This window comes from Oryzias latipes, chromosome 6 (assembly GCF_002234675.1).
Source record: "Oryzias latipes chromosome 6, ASM223467v1".
Taxonomy (NCBI): domain Eukaryota; kingdom Metazoa; phylum Chordata; class Actinopteri; order Beloniformes; family Adrianichthyidae; genus Oryzias; species Oryzias latipes.
Genome location: NC_019864.2, coordinates 4,079,054 through 4,101,862, shown reverse-complemented (window position 1 = coordinate 4,101,862; position 22,809 = coordinate 4,079,054). Strand labels below are relative to the sequence as shown.

The 22,809-nt window shown below is 40.5% G+C and overlaps 2 protein-coding genes across 10 annotated transcripts in view; one reads left to right on the top strand and one right to left on the bottom strand.

The window, feature by feature from the left end:
* The first annotated feature begins 1,574 nt into the window (after nt 1–1,574).
* On the top strand, nt 1,575–7,430 carry LOC101170909 (olfactomedin-4). The gene is made up of 7 exons (XM_004086258.4): nt 1,575–1,710; nt 1,784–1,900; nt 1,977–2,195; nt 4,544–4,697; nt 5,463–5,690; nt 6,587–6,755; nt 6,839–7,430. Exons 1-7 carry the CDS (start codon nt 1,657–1,659, stop codon nt 7,293–7,295), a joined length of 1,398 nt encoding a protein of 465 aa, XP_004086306.1. The 5' UTR covers nt 1,575–1,656; the 3' UTR covers nt 7,296–7,430.
* Nucleotides 7,431–14,804: 7,374 nt separating this feature from the next.
* Nucleotides 14,805–22,809, bottom strand: part of ndrg4 (NDRG family member 4) — a 50,983-nt gene continuing 42,978 nt past the window's right edge. For 7 of the 9 annotated variants that reach the window (XM_023955495.1, XM_023955492.1, XM_023955494.1 and 4 more), the window contains 2 exons: nt 22,418–22,456; nt 14,805–18,022 (listed from right to left, as the gene is read on the bottom strand). In XM_023955495.1, the coding sequence (XP_023811263.1) occupies nt 17,868–18,022; nt 22,418–22,456 (194 nt within the window). In that variant the 3' untranslated portion in view covers nt 14,805–17,867. The remainder of the gene's footprint in view (nt 18,023–22,417; nt 22,457–22,809) is intronic. The other 2 variants (XM_023955493.1, XM_023955500.1) reach the window with 1 other exon arrangement.

Genomic DNA, 22,809 nt, shown 5'->3' with positions numbered 1-22,809 from the left:
TTGGCCATTATCCTTTACTTAACTCAGTAGGGGTGGGATCATATAAATTGTTTCTTCACGATATTTTTCAAACAATAAATCCAGCTCTACTTGACTTTAGTTAATGATCACTATATTTAATTAAGCAAATGTGGCTTAAGTGTGTTTTTGTTTTTGTTTTGTTTTTACCAATGCATTTCATCATTTCTGCAACGGGTTTAATAAATCTGTGTGATTCTTTTTATTGTGCTGTTTACAATTAGTTCTTAAAATAAACCAAATCAATCTATCAAGTCATATTGTTTCACTGTCTCTAAGCACAGGTGTTGTGCCAGAGGAGCCAAAGCCAAGATCATACCCTTATTAAAGCAGGCGAGGGAGCATGTTTTTAATAATTATAGACCCGTAGCTGTTTTACCTGGCTTTTCAATAATGTTGGAAAAAGTTGTTCATTATAGGTTATCCATTCACCTAAATAGCAATTGTATTCTTTATAATCATCAATATGTTATGTGTAAATACCATAGTACTTACATGGCTTTAGTTCATTCTATTGATAGTATCACTTCTGCATTAGACAAAAGTACATTTGTTTTTAGTATTCTTTTGGACTTATCAAAAGCTTTTGATACAGTCAATCCTACAATTCTTTCAAAATTACAGAATTATGATTTTCATGAAATTGTTTTTAAATGTTTACTGTCACTGTCCAGATACCAGTTCAGGTTTTCTTTACTTCTCCATTTCAGTCCTCATACCTGCAGCTTCTCCCAATCAGCCCAGCATAAAGGCAGCCAAGATCCAAGCTCCTCTGGCAGATGATCTTCTGATTCTGCTCTGTTTCAGATTGGCCTCAGCTCACTGGCCCCACACAGCTGCAGCTCAAGCTCTCAAGCCTCGCTCTGCTTCAGCTCTGCTCCAGCCTTCAGGTCAAGTTCTGCCTCCTGACCTCAGACCAAGCTCTGCAACTGTTCTACATAGACCCTCTGGCTCAGCTCTGCCTCAGTCCAACACTGGCTCGGCTCCAGCCCACAAACCAAGATCCACTCCAGCTCTCTGGTATTAAAGTTTTTAATAGGTAGAGGCTCTAATATGAGCCCCTTTGTTTTGTTTTTGCCTCTTTCTGCACTTTTGTCTTTTTTATATACCTGTTTTTTATGTTGTACAAATGCAAATAAAAAAAAATTAGGTGCAGTTAGGGGGGGGGCTGATCTTTATTTTGGGGAAACTAAACAACCCCCCACCCCACCACCACCACCTGATAGCACACTACACCAGTTCATTTTCTGTCGACCACGTTCACCTTCGTATGGTGAGACAGGCCTGAGTTCTGGATGCAGGCTGAACCTTAAGAGGTGCATGACAACAACCTTAAGCTTTGTTTTGAACACTTCCTTGAACGTGCCTTTTCCTGATCTGGATGTCCTTCAAACTTTTTCATCTGAGTCAGCAGCTCCGAAACGAAACGTGCTGGGACTTTCAGAAATTTCACGAGAAGCTTTTTATTCATCAATTAAACCCGTTTCTGTTGCAATCCCGGCATCAAAGGGGGAAGTGAGAGCTGCTGCGCACGCCTTGCTTTTGGGGATGTGAAGGTGTTCATGAATAGTGCGGCACGCAAGCAGATCAGACTTCGAATGAGTGAAGTCAGCGCTGCAGCAGCTGCTGGAATCCACCATGAAGCTGTCTGTCCTCCTGCCTCTGTGCGCTCTGCTCACCCTCAGCCAGCAGGTGAGACATCTGACTAGCAAACTGCAGCATTTTCAGAGATTTGTGGTCTAGTTGGGGGTTTTCTTTGTTTCAGGCTCCATCTAAATGTGAGTGTGAGCTGGTGAACATAAATCAAGCTTTTCCTCATGACAAGCTCAGCAGAATCCAGGACGATGCCTCCAGCTGCAACACCAGAATCACCCCACAGAGTGTATGTCCGATCTGACCCCTTCTTCACAGAGCTTCTGGGTTCTGCACCCAAAGTTTAACCCTGACTCTCTTTACAGAGCTTCGTCATGGAGAGTGCCCTGCTGGGTTTGCAGCGGCGCCTACCTCAGCTAATGAAAGATGTGGTGGAGTTGGAGGAACATCATGACGAAGATCTGTACAGCGTTCTCAGTCTGCACGTCTTAGAGAACGAACTCATAGAGATTCAGCTGCTGATGGACAAACTGAATGGCTCCATCAGGGGAAACCGAGAGCTCGCCGTGAACACCACAGACCTGGTAGGTCCACCGCTGCTTCACCTGCTCCACTATCTCTGTAGAGAAGATTTTCAATCACCTGCATTAACATTTGTTGTCCTACAATATGTAAATAGAAATTAGTGCACTTTCCCATTGGGAGTTGGGTCATCTAGACCCACTAGACAGTGCTCTGAACCTTTTTTCTTCAATGATTTGTGATCTTCACTGGTGTCCATGGATTACATGAAATCTTTCCACCTTTATCCACCTTTGTCATGGTAGGGAGAACACGTCCATGTAAGGGTGAAGAACAAAAAGAAAGAACAAAAGCAGCAGACAACATTAATTTTAAAAAATTCTAATCAACAACATGACAATTTAGTGGAACTTACTTATTTACAAAAGGAAGTCATTTAGTTAACACTGAACTGAAAATTAGTTTATTTAAAAGATCCTGTCTGCTGAGTTAGAATGTCTTCTGGCTGAACATTCAGGTACTGAAGAACAGAAGTCCTGACATCTCTTGAAATTTAGCTGTTCTAGAAAGTGTGTTGATTTTGAATAGAAGAACCCAGACCTTGAAACGGAATCCCAAAATGCTCATGATAATAAAAAAAGACCTTATGATCACATAATCAACCAATAAATCTCTCATAAATATGTAAACTGACATTGTGAAAAACTTCCACACAGATTTTAAATTAGTCATTTTATTAATAAATATTATTCATGTTGCTTGAAAAAGTTATTCATTTTGGTAAAACAGCATTTTAAAATATTCATATTTCTGCCACTAAGTTGCACACAAAACCTTCTAAGTTGCAAATGAAAATATTAAATATTTGCTTTTCAATTATTTTTATTTTGCTTTCATATAGCATTTTTCTTTTTTGCTTTCAAAAACTTTTTTTGCATTTGCAAAACACTTGTTTTCACATGTGTTGTTGATTTAATGTCAGCAGATAAACGTTACCGTTTATTTTATAGTTTCAGGAGATCCTCAGTCATAAATTCACAGATCGGCCTTAATAAAAGTTAATCAATGTTAAAAAAGAAAGAAAAAAGTATGAATTATTGTTAAAATGATAAAAAATGAAAATGTCTTCATCCAAAGATACAAACTTGAGGATATAAAGAGCAGACGCCATGTTAGATGAATATAGCGATTTAATTGGTTAGAATCTAGACCAATCAGCAGCTGTTTGATGGCATCTTTGTCAGCTAAACTGAAACTCAAAGATAGAGAAAAAGTGAGATGACACACAACGCATGCAAAAACATTTTTGGCTGTGGCAGTTATATCAAGCTAAGTCATGCTCAGAGTAGTCAGCAAAATCAAAGAAGAAAAAAGCTAGATTTGACACAACGCATGTGTTTTGCAAACGCAAAAAAAGTTTTTGAAAGCAAAAAAAAATTTGAAAGAAAAATAAAAAACAATTGAAAAGCAAATATTTAATATTTTCATGTACAACTTAGAAAATTTTGTGTGCAACGTAGTAGCAGAAATATTACTCGATCGAAGTTGCTTCAGCGAACATGATGGCGTTATGCACACCCCTCAACACTAGGTGGGAATATGCACCTCAACACATCAAAAGTGTTGCCAGATTGGTAGGCATAATTTGGGCGATTTTAGGGTCGTTTTTTTTCTCATGAAAATATTGTAGTGAACCACATTACGCTGGGTGGCTGTTGGAGTTCCGCTAATCTTCTATGTACTGGAGCTCCATGAATGCACCGGGCCGTGTGTGGGAGGAGCTAGATCCCACTCACTTTCACTGATTGACAGACAGTCATTCAGCTAAAAAAGATCATTATGAAATTTAAAAAGTCATTCTGAAAAACAGCAATGTGAAATAAAAACAAAGCTACTGTACTTTGGAAAACATTGATTTGGATATCAGAGTTTCTGAAAAAAGCCATAGAATTATAATCATATTCAACATGATTAAAAGTGATTATTTTAAAATGCTGTTTTGAAAAAATGAACAGGTTTTTCAAGCAAAATGAATAATATTTATTAATATAATGGCTAATTTAAAATCTGTGTTCAGGTTTTTTACAATTTCATGATCTTTTTATATATTTATTAGAGATTTATTGGTTGATTGTGTGATTTCATATGGTCAGGTCATATTTCTTTTTTTAATTGTGAACAATTTGGGACTCCATATGACCTCGTCTCAGTGTTCAAAGCCTCTTCCTAAATATTTGCTCAATGTTTTGCGGGTTCCACAGGTCATTGGAGCCACATACCAACATGAAGGGATCCTAAAACTCCCTGCAGTGTTGCAGGTCATGTTGTCACACAGTGAATCCTGCAGTGACACTTAAACTTGATGAAAAGCAGTGAATGTCTGAGTGTAAACGAGAGTCCATGTGTGCAGCTGCAGGAGCTGAAGGAAGGTTTGGCGGATCTGGAGCACTTTGATACCATGCAAGTAGTGAAAAGGCAACAAGTCAACCAGCGTCTAAAGAAAGACCTGGACCAGTGCAGGAACGGACTGCAGCCCACCGTCATGCCCACCCAGCCGAAAGAAGGTAAGTAGCTGCAGAGTTCTTCATGTTGCAGATAAAAGCTATGCTCACACTGCCCTCGGCAACGCGCTTTCAAGCTGCCACTTCCAATGAAAAGTGTATCTGAAGGCCTGTATGTCTGCATTTCAAGATTCTTCCTTCCAAACTCCTACATTCACATTTACGACTTAAGTTTTTATGACCGTTTTTGGGCTCCATGTACAGAAAACGATAACGTGTGACCATTGAACACAGGCTGCCTGCTAAACCAGGTCAAACTTTGACCAATCAGGGAATCAGATTTTGCACAAATGTATAAATGACGTCCCTTTTAATTCAAGGGGTCAGCCATCAAATTTGTCCGATCATAGAGGACTCAGAGCGTTGCTGGTTTATCTGGTGAGCCAAGATACAGCGATGAGCCTGACGACGTCTGGCTCATCATCAATTCCACACTTCTGACATGATGGTCATCCATATCCGCCAACGCAAGGGAGCTATCAATAAACTAAACCTTTCCATTTTGTTCCCAATTCATAAGATATTCACTGCTTCAACATTTTGCACTTAGCCTATTCCAACTGTAGGTGGTGGACATGCACTTGTAAAAAGTAGATAAAGGATAAGATGCCCCTCCCTGCTTGTCCAGTGTAAACACCATGGATAAAACTCTTGTTTAATGTTAATGATTTTTGAACGTGCATAAAATGCAGTGTGTACATAGCATTAAAGGTGGAAGTTCCTGTCAATATGCAGGGTTGCAGTCTCCCTCTAATTTTGTATTTGCAGGTACGTGTCCTTTGGGTCAGCTTGTGAACATCACAAAGCAAGTGGCCTCCACAAGTGGGGAGTATCCTGGATCTTACAAGTATGGAGGCTGGGGCCGAGACCCAAAGCCAGAGACGGGGAAGGAGAGCTGGTATTGGGTGGTGATGTTGACCTCCAGTAATATATACTCCAACTACATCCGTTTCTATTCCACTCTGAGCTCCTTAATCGTCGGAAAGAGCACCCCAGGTAAGATTTTTTTTTATGCAAATTTTACTTCAAAATTTGTGACACAAAGACTTTTTTTTGAGTTTCTTTCACTATGTGTGACACCAAGTGAAGCTCTCAGTCCCACGGTTACCATGGTAACCAAAAGGAAGGTTGTAAAGTCAGTCAAGTCAGTCTCCACTGATGCCAATGCGACACTTCACAACAAAAAAGAACAAACCTACAGTCTGGAAAAAGACTTATTTAACCTCTGTGGTAAAATCAAGGTTACTGTGCTTCAAAAATGAGGCTGAAACAGACATACAGTAGATCCACGTAGGTCTTTGTTTTCCTTCCTCTGATATTAGCTCTGATATTGACCCCTGTTTTTGTTGCACCACTAATGTTAGGTTAGAGGTGGGAGGTGGGCTGTAAGCTAGCAGGTGAGCGTGTAAACAGATGGATAATAGGAAGTGGAGGAAGGCTTACTTTGCTCTAACATTCCCGCCCACAACTCAGAGATGCATTTCCAATGATCTACTACCGCTCTGCAGAAACTATGTCCTAGAAAACGACACAGGATTTTTGATTTTGGCTAAAAAGGGCATAATCATACTTAAAAGACCACTGGGAACTTTTTAAAAAAATATATTAAAAATTTGAAAAGACGACTGGAGTGGATCTGTAAAGCAGCGGGGGGAAAAAAAAAAAGATGACAAAGCTTCCCCAGGATCCGCTGCAGGAACTGTGTCACTGGCTTGGGGGTTCCTTGGGGTTCCCCTGGGAAAATAAAAAGGGACATTTCTTTTCATTTGAAGGGGGGGGACATTTTAGTACCCAGTAACTTGTTGGTGAGACTGTGTTCCTGTATTGGTTTAAAAGATTCACATGTACATTGAGTTGCATTACAAAAATAATGATAAAGATTTTTCCACCAGGTAACATCCAGATCCATTCCTCTAACCCAACTACCAACACCATCCAGGGTCCAAACGTGGTTCTGTATGGGGGGGCTTTGTACTACAACTGCTACAACCAACTATCGGTTTGTCGATTTAACCTCACCTCCAAAGCCATCACCGTGACAAACTTACCCAAAGGCACCAGGTTAGGGTCACCAACTTTAGCAGTGTTTCTCTTGAATAAGACTGGAAACATGGTTTTCTCTTGTTCTCTGCTGTGTGTTGTAGGTTTAACTCGAAAGGTAACTTCTGCCGGCTTGATGAATGCTACCCGTATACCGATCTGGACCTGGCCACAGATGAATCTGGTGTTTGGGTGACTTACACCACCAGCCAAGACTTTGGTAACCTGGTTTTATCCAAAGTGGAAGAGGGTGAATCACCGAAGCTTAACCAAACCTGGCACACCTCCATTTACAAGCAGGCAGTGACCAACACCTTCATGGCTTGTGGTGTCCTTTATGCGACTCGTTATGTCAATACTAGCACAGAGGAGATCTTTTACTCCTTTGACACTGCAACGGGAAAGGAGAACTTCAACGTTGGCATCTTCTTGAGCAAAGTGTCTCCTAACATCCTCTTCTTGAACTACAGTCCAGTGGACCAGATGCTGCATGCCTACTGCGACTCCCAGATGGTGTCCTATAGGCTTTTGTTTGAGAACAACGACTCACTGAATGCCTGATCCTAAAAGGTAAAGGTGAAGTTAAGCTCGTGAGGGTAGAGATTTACTGAGCTGATTTTTCTTTATAAAACTGATTTTACTGAGTAAGAAACTGTTAATACGTTTTTGGTTCAATAAAACTTTGAATGTTTCTGATCTGATGCTTCATTGTTGTATAGGAAAGAAAAAATGTGGAACACAAGATTTAGATTGTTTTGTTTAGCTTTTTTTTTTTTACACACGAATGGCCTCAATTTCCTCAATTGCCTCTAAAAATGACAAGTCCCAGTTTAGTGTGGGAGATTATGCTGTTTTTAGACAGTTCAAATATTCTATCGAAGGTTTGAAGTTGTTTTAATTTATTTTTGTTTCTCACCTTTTCAAGTTTTTCTCAAAATTATTTAAAGTTAAGATCTAGAAATAAGGGAATTATTTATTCATTTGATTTTTATTATGATGTATTTTTGTTTTTATAATTAAAATCCATCTGCTTCATACTATAGACAATACAAAAAACTTGATTTAAGATTTAAAAAAACTCAAATTGCTTGATATAATAAACATTCATAATACATCTAAAGAAAATATTTTGAAAACAAACATTTAGATACATTTTCTAAGAATAAGTCTCTGTTTTTTATTTCATAAGGATTTATTAAAATAGACCAACTTGTACTAAGATCACATTCTCGTTTTCTTCACATTTTGTTTTAAGATGAGTCATAACAGTTCATAAAAAATCAAAACATATAATCTGTCAATTTGAAGTTATTCTATCTAACAGCTTTATTGGTTTATTTTCCCCTTTTTGAATGCTTTTGAAAAACTCGCTTCTAGATTTTAAGATCTTATCAAATTTCCTGTTCAGTAAAACTGACTTACTGCATGGATAAATAATTACTATTTTCTAGTGATTTTTTTCTTAAAATTAGTGTTTATTCCACTCTTTAGGCTTCCTCTTTCTTGCAGTGTTACAGCTCAAAGCAGACCACTCAAAGTGTTCTCTGAACGAGGCATATTTTAGAAAAACAAAGAAAACGTGGAAAAAGCTGGAAGTTGAGAAGAAAATGCTAAATGAACAAAGAAGAAAAACCTATGAATAGAACTTAAAAAATTTGCTAAAGCCTGCTAAAAAGTGACTCACAACTTTGAGGAAAGCAAATCTAAACAGATTCTCTTAAGTGGGAGAAATTCAAATCCATAACATTTAGCTCAAGAAAAAACTCCAGCCACTTTTTCAGCAAAAATCTGTCATAGAAGATCTGGAAAGGCAGATTGGAGGGCAAACAACTCAGAAACACAAGCAAGAAAGATGTTGGCTGAGTATTTAACCCTTGTGCTATCTTAGATTACCCCCCCCCCCCCCCCCCTTACATTGACGTGTTCTCCCTACCATGACAAAGGTGGATAAAGGTAGAAAGATTTCATGTAATCCATGGACACCAGTGAAGATCACAAATCATTGAAGAAAAAAGGTTCAGAGCACTGTCTAGTGGGTCTAGATGACCCCACTCCCAATGTTAAAGTGCCTAGGATAGCACAAGGGTTAAGAATGGCCTGCTGGACGAGCCAGTGAATCATCTGGAGGAAGATAATTAAAATCTGAAAGAAATACCACAGAGAAAGAAGAAATCAATGATTTTGGGAAAACCAGAACAATTTCACAAAATCAAACTGAAAAGACTGTAAGGTACGGAGAAAACAGATTGAGAGTAAAGAAAAATGGGGCAGTAGCCCGACAGATGTCAAGGAAAAAGGAAAGGAAAGAAACAATGGCTGGATGTCTGAAAGAAAAGCTAGAAAGAAACTAGGGATGGAAGGAACATGAGGAAAAGAGCCTTTACTTGGTCTTTGGAGAAACATGGATAGAAATATAATGAGAGACAAAGTTATGAATTGTGAACAAGACTGAAGGACTGGAGAAAAAAGCTACAGATCCAACAGTCAATTTCAAAGAAAACAGAGAAATAGAGATAATAGAAAAAAAGATAAAGAGCACAACAAAAAGAATGTGAAGAAAATGAGTAGGTCTTGAAAAAACACTTCAAATAAAGGATTACTGCGAATCATAAACTGTGAACGAGATTGAAAAAACAGAAAATACATCTACAAAACTTCCAAGAGGACACACCCAAGAGTAAGTACAAAGGGAAAAGAAGATGAGGAAGACAAGGAAAGACAAAACTGTTAAGAGGTTCTCTTTCTCGGCGGCCGTGGTGCAGCGGTAGGGCGGTCGACCCATGCACGCCCATGTGTCAAAGTGTCCTTGGGCAAGACACAAAACCCCACCTTGCCTCTGGTGGGAGGTTGGCGCCAGTGTTCAGCAGCGGAGCCGCCATCAGTGTGTGAATGGGACTGTGACTGTAAAGCGCTTTGGGCCTTTAAAAGAAGGTATATGCCATTTACCATTCACATAATCTGTGTGTTTTGTTGTTTATGTGTGGTTTATCTCCAGCCGCTCAAGTTTCTCCCCACAATCCAGCAGCAGAACATCATTCATTGGTTGAAGGTTCGTCACAGTCCACAGAATTTGGTTCTGGCTTGCGTGATTGTGCAAGCCTGTTTTTTTCAGTATGTCCATCATTTTCCACAATCGCACATCCTTTTTTCTCTAGTGTTTTCTATCATTACTGTAGTTAATGGATCTCTTTTCTTAATACCAGATGTTCTAGTGTTTCTGTAATGTCCTTTCTCTCCAGTCCTCTCAGACTCCAACCAGTCCTAGCAAATAGTGGCCAGAGTCTGGTTCTGGTTCTGCTGGAGGTTTCTTTTGTATTCCTCCATTTATAGAGAGCTTACTGTTGACAGTCGTACAGTTCTTTCCGAGAACAGGAATCAAACCCTTGGCCGGGGTTATTAAAATGGGCCTGGGGCAGCTGGGGATTTCTCCATGTTCTCTTTTTGATGTTGATGTGTATTTCAAAGTAGACAGGCTGATTTGATTTGGGTGTTGTAATTCAAAAAAATTATTTAAAATCTGACAGTGTTTGGTTTGGTTGTCAGCATTGTAAATTATTTTTAAAAACTTTTGAAAAATAGAATCCCTATATCTCTCTTTCTTAGTTTCTTGATGTTAACTCATACATTTGTTTATTTCTAATTTAGACAATTCAGCTCTTTTGTGTGTTTGAAGTCAAAGTGAACTGCTGCATTACTTCAGTAAAGTGAAGGGAATTTTCTTTTTCCTTTTATTGCTACGTACTGGGATTACACCAAAAACCCTTCAATGTAATCTGTTGATCATTTGGATCAGTGCTTCCCAACCCTGGTCCTCAGGGCAAACTGTCCTGCATGTTTTCCATGTTTCCCTGCTCATACATACCTGCTTCAGTTCATCATCAGACTCTGCAGAAGCCTGACAATGACAGTCATCACAGCCAGGTGTGTTTGAGCAGCGTTGGATTGATAAAATGCAGGACAATGTTCCCCTTGGACCAGAGTTGGTGTAAGTGTCACTGAAAAGATACAAATTTATTTTTTGTTTAAATGAAGAAATACCTTTGTTTGAAAATGTGTGTTATTGAAATGTGCATTTGGTTTTATTCTGTTTAATACTAAGTTGCATTGCACTGTTATATAGAAGTTGTGTAACACAAATAACACGAGAGTTCCTGAGAACTTGCAGGATTTCAATATCAGGTTCATGTGTTTATTATCACATCCTACAAGAATTTAAAGCAAGATCCATGCAAAGTGCAGTGTTGTCATTAAGGCGCTACAGTGAAAACTCGACCAGCCCAGCGCCGGAGAGAAGCTCGAGACGGCACAGCAGCTACAGTTGGTAGCGGTAACCAAAGTCCACCACAAGGGGGCGCCAGTACACCAGCTCACCGCTCGCCAGCAACAGTGCTTCGTTTATCAAGGCCATTTGGATGAAGTAAAGCAGAAAATAAGAAAGGAACTGTGCTCTAAGGAAATAAGGGTGGTTTAAAACAAGTTAAACTTCACAAAGTTATGTCAGCACATAAAGCCAAAGCTACTTGTTCTCTACTGAACCTTATGGTAATTTGTTTGTTCTAATAATGGAAGTTTGTATATTTTGTTTGAAGTTAAAACCGTATTCAAGGTTAATGGAAGGAACACAAGTTAACATATCCTATTTATGTTGAATAAAAGTTATTTACTGAGAAATAACAATCTGAAGGCAGCTTTTGAGTCATTTGTGATCAGAAGTGAGTTTACTGTATACAGGCTAAAGTTTGGTTAAATTAATTATATGACTTGACTCACAAGATGACTGACGTATCTAAGGATCCAGATACTCAAACGAATATTCTTTAAAGGTAAAAGAACAAGAACATTAACTAAAAAGGAAAGGAGAAGAAGAAAGGCTCAAAGCTCTGCAACACAAATACAAAATTGCTTCTGAAAAATGGAGGTGGCAAGATTAAGCAAGGTAATATTGACCGACACAGCCACTGAGAGCGAGTTAACTGAGTTGACGAACAACATAATATTAACTTGCCAAAATGTTCAAGCTATTTACAATGAGATCCGGCAAATACATGCTCCGGATCCAGACATGAGGTGCAGGTTAAATGCATGCACAACCCTTTCAGATTTCATTGTTAAAAGAGCTGAAAGGTAGCTAGAAGTAAATGCTGAAGAGGACCAAGAGCCATGGGCAGATGTTGGATCATGTTTGGCTTCAAAAAATTCTTATTCCAGGTCGAAAAAACAAGAGTCAAATACCTCATCGCTGTCATGCACACAGTCAATCAAAAGAGTAGAAGCAGCAGCCGATGCATCAGCATCTCAAGAAATCTTAACTGTCATGGAGGAACAAGAGAGGTAAGCGAGCAAACAACAAAAACTTCAAGTTGAAACTTTATTGAGACAACAAGCAATGGAGGAACAATGCAGGAAAATAGAACGTTTGGAGGAGATTAAAAAAACGTAATTCTGCTAAAGCTAGAGGGAAACATTTATAATGAGGCTGAAAATAGCTATGAAAGTTACAATGCGACTAGCAGCAACAAACTGGCAGGGAACGTAATCAAATTCCTGTCCCACCACTTCAAGCTTCAAACACAGCACAAGTTCTAAATGCCACACGCCCTGCATTTGTTCCACTTGCTAACACAGTAGTCACAAGTCAAGTCCTTCAAGAATCAAGTCCGCTATTTGTTCAAATAGAAATGCTAGTCCCCCGCAGCTGTTACACAACTTCAGCAGTACTGTGATTTAGTGGGCATCTTGGCAGAAGCTATATGTTCCAATTGGCTTCCAACACCAGAGCCTGCAGTATTTACGGGAGACCCTCTAAAGTGTAAGGACTGGTAGTTGTCCTTCAAAACATTCGACAGAAAAAATATCCCCAAAAACGGAAGGCTGTACTACCTCGGAAAGTACATTGGTGGATCTGCAAAAAAGGCATTCGACTCAGCTCAACATTTGTTGGGAAGGTGATTTGGAGATCCATTTGCCATATGAAAATGTTTTCAAGACAAGCTCCACGGTTGGCCAAAAATAAACTCCAAGGATGGAAGTGAGTTACCAGAATTCACAGACTTCCTTAAAAGTTGTGAAACGGCAATGCCACATATTAAGACTCTGGAAGTTCTTATCGATTGTTTGGAGAACCAAAGGATTCTGTTAAAACTACCAGAATGGCTTGTGTCAAGATGGAACCACAAAGCTAAAGAAATAAGACTCATCAGTGGCGATTATCCAATGTTCCAGATGTTTGTGGAATTCATGTGAGCTGAAGCAGACTCGGCCTGCGGCCCCATAACCTCAATGCAAGCAGTCAAAGGTTTGGAATCAGAAAACCCCAAACACAGAAAAACTCAAGTCATTCAAGCCAAAACTCTAACAACAAACTTAAATAACTCAAGTTCCAGTGCTACAACGTGTATATTTTGCAAATGGTCTGGTCACCCTCTCAACAAGTATACCTCTCAAAACCGGTTCAACAGCAGCAAGCACAACCTGAACTTATTTATTTGTAAGGTGCTCCAAATTATAAAGGAAACTGTCTTTTTTTTTAAGTGACCCTTGCGCTATCCTATGGGGTCAAGAATGACCGTTGACATGTTATCCCTACCATGACAAACGTGTATAAAGGTGGAGAAGATTTCATATAATCCGTGGACACGGGTGAAGAAAGAAAAAAAAGGTTCAGAGTACTGTCTAGTGGGTCTAGATGACCCAACTCCTAATGTCAAAGTGCCTAAGATAGCACAAGGGTTAAAGCTTTTAATTTCCCTTTTAAGTGTGGAACATACGGTACATTTCAACATAAACATATGCAAACGTATGCAGTACAGATGCAACAATTCACTTTTCCCACTATTACGTTTGACAGTGTAACACTTAGTTCGGTTTTTAACGGGAATCCTTGTTATTTACAACTCTGTTTTTGAATACCAGTCTTTTCCTGCAGTCTAACAGGACTTGCTTGTTTTCTTTTCTTCTTTTAACTATTATTTGAGTTCTTTTAACCCTTGTGCTATCCTATGGGGTCCAGATGACCCCACCCTCACGTTGACGTGTTCTCCCTACCATGACAAAGGTGGATAAAGGTGGAAAGATTTCATGTAATCCATGGACACCAGTGAAGATCACAAATCCTTGAAGAAAAAAGGTTCAGAGCACTGTCTAGTGGGTCTAGATGACCCAACTCCCAATGTTAAAGTGTCTAGGATAGCACAAGGGTTAAATTGTGCATGTTTGTGTTTGCATCCTTCTACCTTTAGATGGGTTCCAGCACTTTGAAATGACACATTGTGAAAAGTCCTAAAAAAATAAAATTAAACGTGAGTTCAACTTCAGCCTCTTAGTTCGAACAAGGTTGTTTTCAATCCGGGCCTGGGCTGTTTTGGAGTTTGGTGGACACAGACACAGGAACACAGTGAATGAAGTTCATATATAAATATAACGACTTGTGTCTTTTTCTGTGTCAAAAGTGTTGAGTCAGCCTTTTTTCCAATTGCACCATCCTGGGTTGCACTTCAGTAAAATAACTTTCAGCTACCTCCCAGAAAGAGATCACATCAACCTGATTACATCACACAGTGATAAACTGAATCTTATTGAGATAAAGTTGTCCCACACCTGGGTGTGAAATCGGTTCTCTGCATTGACCCATCCCCCTGGGCCGGCTGTGAGTGGTGAGCCACTGCTGGGACCCATTAAGTGATTTAAACCCCTGAAAAACACTGAGTGTCAAGCAGAGGGGCATTGGACCGCCTTTTTTGAGCCTTTATGACCTAACCAGGGAGAGGAACCACAACCCCCCTGTCTCAGGGCAAGCACTTCACAAGAAGACCTCTGAACTAACCGGTAAAAGGTGTACATTCACATTCACTACCTTCTTTGAAAGTCGTAAGCGCTTTACAGCCACAGTGACATTCACACATTCACACACACTGATGTCTCTAGTCAGAGAAGATCCAATAAAAACTGAACTAAATGCAGAAATGTATTGGGAATGGTGTAAGTGAGTCCAGTTGGGCATAAGAACCTTTTTAATGTAACTGTAATGTAAAAAAAAGTTCCAATTTGTAACAATAACTCAACCGATTGCCATTCAAATTCTGTTAAGTTTTTATTTCTTGTTATTTGATCAGTACATGGACAAATACAGCTAATGTCGTATTTATATTGTATATATAATATATTTAAACTTTACAGTACACGTCTGAATGACAATGAAGTGGGTCAGAGTCTTAGTGTAGAAACAGGCTAATGGGAAAGAGTCCCATAATAAAAAAAACACTCCTACCCAAAAAACCCAACAAAACTTATTGCTTCGTACAAATTAATGAAGAGTGGCAGTTAGAGAAGCAGAAGAACACAGGAGTCAAGATCATTATACCAAGATAAGTTCACACCCTTTAGTGGATTTTAAAAAACCCCAGAGGGAACAGAAATACATTTCTCACATCACAGTAGGATTAGTGTTTGGTTTAGGTTACTTGCTCTACAAATAAAAATATCTACAAGAGCAAGAAGGACCAAGGTCTGTACAAACTGATCTGGGGGCAGCTCATGGGAGCTGCAGACCCAAAGATCAGTCCCACTATTCACAGACCTTAAAGGGGAACAAGTCGGGTCTTCATGTAACATGTCAAAGGGGCCAAAGATAAGTGCAAACCAGAGTGAGAACGAGGTGTAAGTTGACGTTACTGTACAGCACTTGAGAAAGGGACAAGATACATTCAGGAGCCCCCCAGGCAGTGTGGGTAGAAGTTGTGTGGGAGGAAACCAAGTGTAGATGGTAGAAAACAGCTTTGAGAAGAGAAGAAACACTGAAAAATGATCACACACAAACTCTGCAACGTGCAAGCTGGAGTGTTTTAGCAGTCAATCCTGGGACGGCGTTTGCTCTGATCTCATGATCTCTCTCTTTACAACATAAAGCTTATTCCATATGTCAGACAAAATAAACAAGAATCAGTCTCATGCTTCAATAAATTCACATTCTTTTCCCTAAACATCCATTCAACAACATGTGTGCTCTGCATCTCTCTCTGCTTTGCCATTGACCTTTCGTTTTTTAATACAAACAAACCTGACATGCATCTGTTCCTCTCTGGGGCCCCCTGGTGCTCAGAAGCATACCTGCAACAAAAATAACATCTAAAAAAGGGTCTTTTGCTGTTAGCCCTTTGAGGTGTGGCTGGGTTTGCCTGTGAGAGCCGGGGCACCATGTGATTTTTAGGGGAGGTTTTTTTTTAAGGTAGCTGGGAGTTGCCCTACATTCTGAGCTTGGAGCCCAAATGGCGCCAAAAAAGCCCCGCCTCTTACAGGCCACCTCAATTGCACAAAATCCTCAGTGATTAGAAGTTAAGCTACTACTTATGGGGAACCCTTTTTCATCTGACATAAAGCAAGAGAAAGTAAAGGAATGCTATGCGAATGCTCTGATGCACACCAAAACCAAGGGCACCATTTTGACCCAGAGGTAGTCCAGTTCTGCAGAAAACAACAGAGCACCCTTTTTAGCCTAAGAAACTGTACATATGCACTAAAAGTACTATATGCTAGTGAGATCACATTAACACACGAAATACTCACTAATCACATCACAACAAATGTTTTTGTGTAAACCCTGCAGCAAACCAGAGTCAATGCGGTTCTTCTTTCAGTGTGAGCTGTTTGTGCCTGAGGTGGGTGGGTAACTTTGGTTTATCCATGCAAATGGGCTGGGCGCTTTAAGAGAAGCATTTTGGTGCTAACCTGGCAGCTAAGCCAAATGACTTTATCCTTGTGCTATCCTATGACCCCAACCTTACATTGACGTGTTCTTCCTACCATGACAAAGGTGGATAAAGGTGGAAAGATTTCATGTAATCCATGGACACCAGTGGAGATCACAAATCATTGAAGAAAAAAGGTTCAGGGCACTGTCTAGTGGGTCTAGATGACCAAACTCCCAATGTCAAAGTGCCTAGGATAGCACAAGGGTTAACCTGGTTCAGGTTTGGGTCAGAGTATGATTGTCAAGTTTGACACCACAAAGAGTTAACCTCAGAACCACAAGATGGGAAGCTACAGACTAATGATCAGGGCTAAATATGGTTCTGCTTAATGTGTGAAATACTATTCATTGGAGTATTCTCTAAGACTATCACCATCACAAGTATACATTTTCTATTCTATATTCATGTTTATATTAGTTCTAAAAGAGAAGGGGTTTGTAGCTACACCACTGTGTCACTAAGAAAATACAGTACCAAGCATCATCAGGAACGGTGTTCATCAGGCTGTGGTACTTTGGACGGTGGGAGAAGAACTACAGGGTTTTCCTGTCAGTAACGTGAGCCACATTGTCTTATTTTTTTTTAGGTTCATATCAAGACAGATGAACTTCTCAGTGAGGACTTTCCTTCAAAATCTTTTCATGAAACAAGGATCCTTCAGAAAGTTTTTGCATCAGATTAACTCCTAACCATAAGTCTAAGTGTAGCTTCATACATTTGTGTGCTGCCCCCTAGCTAAGCTCTACGCAAATCTAACACTGATTCCTAAACACTACCGTTGCACTGTGCTACGACACGGCTGCGTCTGCTCTCCTGCAGACTCTGGACACACCTCCTCGCCGTTCTTGATGCACCATTGACCATCCTGACGCCACAGAGAGAGATGCTTGAGTCTAAAACAGCTTTAACACAAACATGCATAATAGTTCACCTTCAAGCACCCCCTCAAAATTCAGCTTTCGCAGTCAATTACTGCCTTTCTCTTGTCAAGAAAACAGGGTCATATAGTGTTTGTGTTCTTTTTTAAGGGGGTGGGGGGTCGGGGGGTGCACGCAAAAAATGAGGAGACACTTAGCAATCACAACATTACACTTCAAGAACAGAAACAGCTGCTTAAATCTTCAGGGGAGGGGTGGTTGGGAGTATTAGGGTATTAGGGTAGGATTAGTGGCAATGTCAACAGTATTTTACAGCATGGGGGGGCAGCGAGAGGCTGGATTATGGCAGACAAATGCAAGAAAGATAAAGACAGAGTCATCACCCGAACACCTCTATCAATCTACATCTTCTCTTTTCCTTCATATTCTTCGCATCACTCCTCCTCTTTTTGTTTCTCTCTTCCTTCCTTTGTTCCAGCTAAGCCCCGCTTCCTATTCTCTGTGGCTGTTCAGCATGACACCTCCATGGTTTGGGTGACCGCACCCACTCCTTCAGCGCTGTCAGAGTTGGTGCAGGCGCGAGAGCGTGTCCCATCCGTGGAGCCGGCGCTGGTCAGGGAGGCTGTTCTGGAGCGGGCCAGGCGGGTCATACTGGCTGAGGGCACTGGGAGAAGAGCGAGGGTCATTAGTTTTTTCTTTAAAAGAAAGGAACAATGAGTTGATGTTTTGAGGATGTAGGGGTTCCATGCTAAATGTGGAAAACTGAAGAGTATCTGTCTTTGTAGCTGGTGACAGGAGGCAGCTGACTGGCTCATGGATGGTTGGAGGTGATCAGAGCTGCTAATGTGTTCACACATTATCAGCAGGGGTGTACATTTTGGAGTCCGCCAGTCTCATCTAAGGCTCGGTTTCCCCTGGATATAATCATCAAACATGTCCTATAATATTTAATCTTTCTCCATCAATTTTTACGATAAAGGGTTTTAAGTTAACAACAGTATCTGAGTTTAAAATTCCTTTCATGTTTTTGCCAAAGTTTCTAAAAAATGAACACACCAAACCCTGTAAGCAAACCAGCACTTACAGGAGATAATCCACACAAGAGGGGGTTTTCTTTGAAGCAACACAGACGGGTTCAATGTGGTCTGATTATTGACTGCATATGAGAACTGGACTGAGTGCCCCCCCTCCCACCTTTGCGTTCCAACAGGAAGTACCTGCTGGCTCCAAGAAGCCAAAATCCCCTAGACTTTCTGTACAGAAATAAACAGCTGCTACTGAGTCATTCTATTGGTCAGAATAAACATTCTTGATCTGCTTTTTTTTAAACATGTTCTTGGTAACCCTAATTTTCTCTATGATGTTTCTTTCTTTATTCATGGTAAATGGCGTATACTTATATAGCACTTTCTACCTTCTTACGAAGGTCCAAAGCGCTTTACAGTCACAGTCCCATTCACCCATGCACACACACACATTCACACACTGGCGGCGGCTCCGCTGCCGAACACTGGCGCCAACCTCCCACCAGAGGCAAGGTGGGATTCAGTGTCTTGCCCAAGGACACTTCGACACATGGGCGTGCAAGGCGGGAATCGAACCTGCAGTCTTACGATCATGGGTCGACCGCCCTACCGCTGCACCACCATTGCAAGTTATTCAAGTTATAAACTGACCAATCAGATGCCTTAATAAAAGTATGCGGTCTGCCATCAAACATTCAAATTATTTTTGTGGGTGTTGTCTTATTGTGTATGTTTATTCTGTTGTGTTCTTTATGTTGTAGCTGTGGACTCCTCAGCCCAAGACAAATTCCCCTCACGGGACAATAAAAGTATGTATTGATTGATTTATTGATTGATTGATTGATTGAAAACCTTTGATAGACAGATTTTGTGTAACGCTCTTTCAAGTGGTAGGGGTGTGGACTTCCAATAAACTCACTCCTGATTGGAGAGTGGTTGCCATAGAAACCATGACTCAGACCGATTTGGATCAGTCACATCCTACTGACATCGTCTGGCTCCAACATGTCACCATTCGTTAGGTGAAAAAATGGTGACTGAAGTAAGTAATTTTCATTGGGTGATGTCACACCGATGGGATGATGTGATGTGTTCTTCCATCAAATTGCCAAATTAATGGTTTTGTTGTTTGCATTAATGTGTAGTCACATTACCAACTATTAGCAGCTGGCATAGGTTCTTCAGAAGGAACATATGAAAGACTGACATGTGTGAAAGCTCTCCTGATAAACTGTATGTTAGGCTAAAGCATGGTTGTGGCATAGAGACCCCTATTGGGTCAATGCAGACAGACACGTCCAATGATGATGACACCCTCTTTGATCAACTTGTGTTGTTATTCACATATCTATCTGAATCATTTCTTTTTGGAAAACAATGAAGTGCTTTCAAATTATGTTTTTTTTTAAGTCAGAGGTGATGTTTTGATTGTTAGATCTTTGAGATTATGTGTTTTGGTCAGATCAGAAGACAGCTACAAATGCCCATTCATTCATTTATTTTCAATTCTGTTTCTCCCTTTTGGGGTCATGGGGCTGCCGGAGCCTATCCTGGCCACTTGTGGGCGAAGGGAGGGGGACACCCTGGACAGGTCACCAGTCTGTTGCCGGGTAGAATGTCCTCAATCACACACCCATTCACTGTCACGCTCACACCTAGGGACAATTTAGAATAACCAATTAACCTTTGAAGCATGTTTTTGGACGGTGGGAGGAAGCTGGAGACCCTGGAGAAAGCCCACGCATACACAGGGAGAACATGCAAACTCCACACAGAAAGGACGTGTTGTGTTTTTTATGTCCCCCAGCTGGGACTTGAACCAGGGGCCTTCTTGCTGTGAGGCAAGAGCCCTAACCACTGCACCACCGTGCAGCCCGAATAAATGACGTTTTTAAAAAAAGATTCTCCTGATACTTGTCTCCAGTCAATGGTCTGCAGAACAGATCTCTTTGTGAACTAGTTTATGTGTGAAGCTGCATGAATAACCTCACAGACACCAAAACTCGAAGTGTAGAAACCCTGAAATGTGTGTTCTGAACCCAATGAAGTTGCCCTGCTGAGTGAAAATCTTTAATTAAAAGCTTGACATGTGCTGACAAAACAGCAGCAGCTTCTCTAATTTGAACATGGCAACAATTGAGACTTTCTTCTTGTCTAAGCCGTTAACTGTGTATGAGACCTGGACTGATTTGTGACCTGTGACATCATCTTTAGAAAATGGCTTACTTCAGGGTTCAAAGGAATGAAGTAGATTCTGTCGCCATTTTTGGTGATACAGACAACGCCATATTGGAACCAGACTACATCAGTAAGTAGTGGATGGTAAGAGTAGATCTGACTCAATGTTTCTATGGCAACCACTCTCGCCAATCAGAAGTGAGCCTGTTGGAAGTCCACACCCTTACCGCTTGAAAACAGGCTTGGGAGAATCTGTCAAATGTTTCAAACGCTGGCCCCCTCAAACTTTTTTTTAAGCATCTGATTGGTCAGTTTATAACTTGAATAACTTTCACAACAGAAAAAATATCATGAAACAAAAGATTAGCAAGAACGTGTTAAAAAAGGTATCAGAGCAAGAATGATTATTCTGACCAATTTTGAGTAGCACCTGTTTATTTCTCTATAGAGGTCTATGGGATTTTGGTTTCTTGGAGCCAGCAGGTAGGGGCAGGGGTCACTCAGTCTAGTTCTCTTATATTGTCAATGGTCAAAGTGCAGCACTTTAAGCAGGAGCAGCAGATGATACCTGATGATGCTGGAAGCTGACCATTTGGATTGGTGTATCTGTAATATTTAAAACCACAGCTGTGACTCCAATTAGAAATAAACAAGCCAATTGGTCTTATTATTTAAATGTTAAATGGCAGATGGCGCATACTTATATAGTGCTTTTCTACCTTCTATGAAGACCCAAAGCGCTTTACAGTCACAGACCCAATCACACACTGGTGGCGACACCGCTGCCGAACACTAGTGCCAACATTCCACCAGGGCAACGTGGGGTTCAGGGTCTTGCCCAAGGACACTTCGACACATGGGCGGGCAAGGTGGGAATCGAACAATATTACAATTGGAGGTCAACCGCCCTACCAATGCACCCCGGTCGCCCATTTAAGGGCCATTATATCTGATTGGTGTTGGCTAACTTTATCTGCCTGTTTACTTGTTCTTGAGTTGACCACCAAAAGTAAAGGTGTCTCATTTATAAACTGTTCCTACCTTAAACCCCTTTTTATAATTCTTTCCCCAAAAGTTTGGGTTGTCCTCTTCCTCAACCCCTGTATAAGCGTCCGGCCAGAGTTAGCTGAATGTGAGACTTTGAATATTTCTCTTCCTTCCTGGTTTTTCATTTGAGCCCCGAACAAACACAGAGGAAGCTTCAGTGGTTTTAGACGTTAACTCTTTTAACTTTGAACGTTTTTCTTATTTTTGGGGGGTTCTGAACTCTCAGGTCTTTTTGAGTTCATCTGATGCTTATCTTAATACAAATGAATGGAGCCTAATATGATATGAAAAAACTCTCCTACATGTTAATCAGAAATATAAAAAAACTATCAGGCTAAATTTCACAAAGGTTTAACTGCAAAAAATTTTCACATACCTATTTTTGATAAACTTCTTAAAATAGTTTAGCCTTGATGAATTGATTTTTCCTGCATGTCAAAGTCTCAACCTTCTGTTTCATGAGTTAAGAATCTGGGTTGTTGAATTTAGTCAATAAAGTTCTGCTCAAAGCAGCAGAAGGCCAAGTGAAAAGGAACCTTGGTGATGGGATGGAGGAATGGGGAGGGTGGTTAAGGCATCTTATTTTTCCACTGCAGGAAAAATTGTGTTTGGTAAAACGATAATGGGGTTTAATGTCCGCAGGAGAAACAAAACACCAGAAATGAGAGCAAAATTAAAGATAGATCATCACAGCCCAAAATTACTGTTGTTAAGAACCAAAGAAATGAACTAAACAAAACAAAAACATTTCAAAATGCCATTGGGCGGGACAAGTCAGAGGTCAGAGGTGAACGGGGAGGAGGAAATACCTGGCCCTCCACTCAACCTCCGATCCTTCACATAAGCGACTGAGAGAACAGGGTAAGAAGGACAGAGGGCAAAATTAACACAACTCATGTCCTTCCACATCCAACACAACAGTCCTACAGCAATGAAACCACTAATGAAACAGGGATGCCAAACTTCAGGTCTCGAAGGCCGTCTTATTGGTTTTCTAGAATCCTGCCTTATCTGCTGCTGATCACCTGGATCCGGTGTGTTTAGCCAATAAGGAGCTTTCATGGCAGGTTAGTTGGAAAACATGCAGGACACCGGCCCTCGAGGCCTGGATTGTTACACCCCTGCTCTAAAATAACTGTTGAACAACAACAACAAAAACTTGCCATCAAAACTCATACTGTACTTTTACTCATTAACAGAA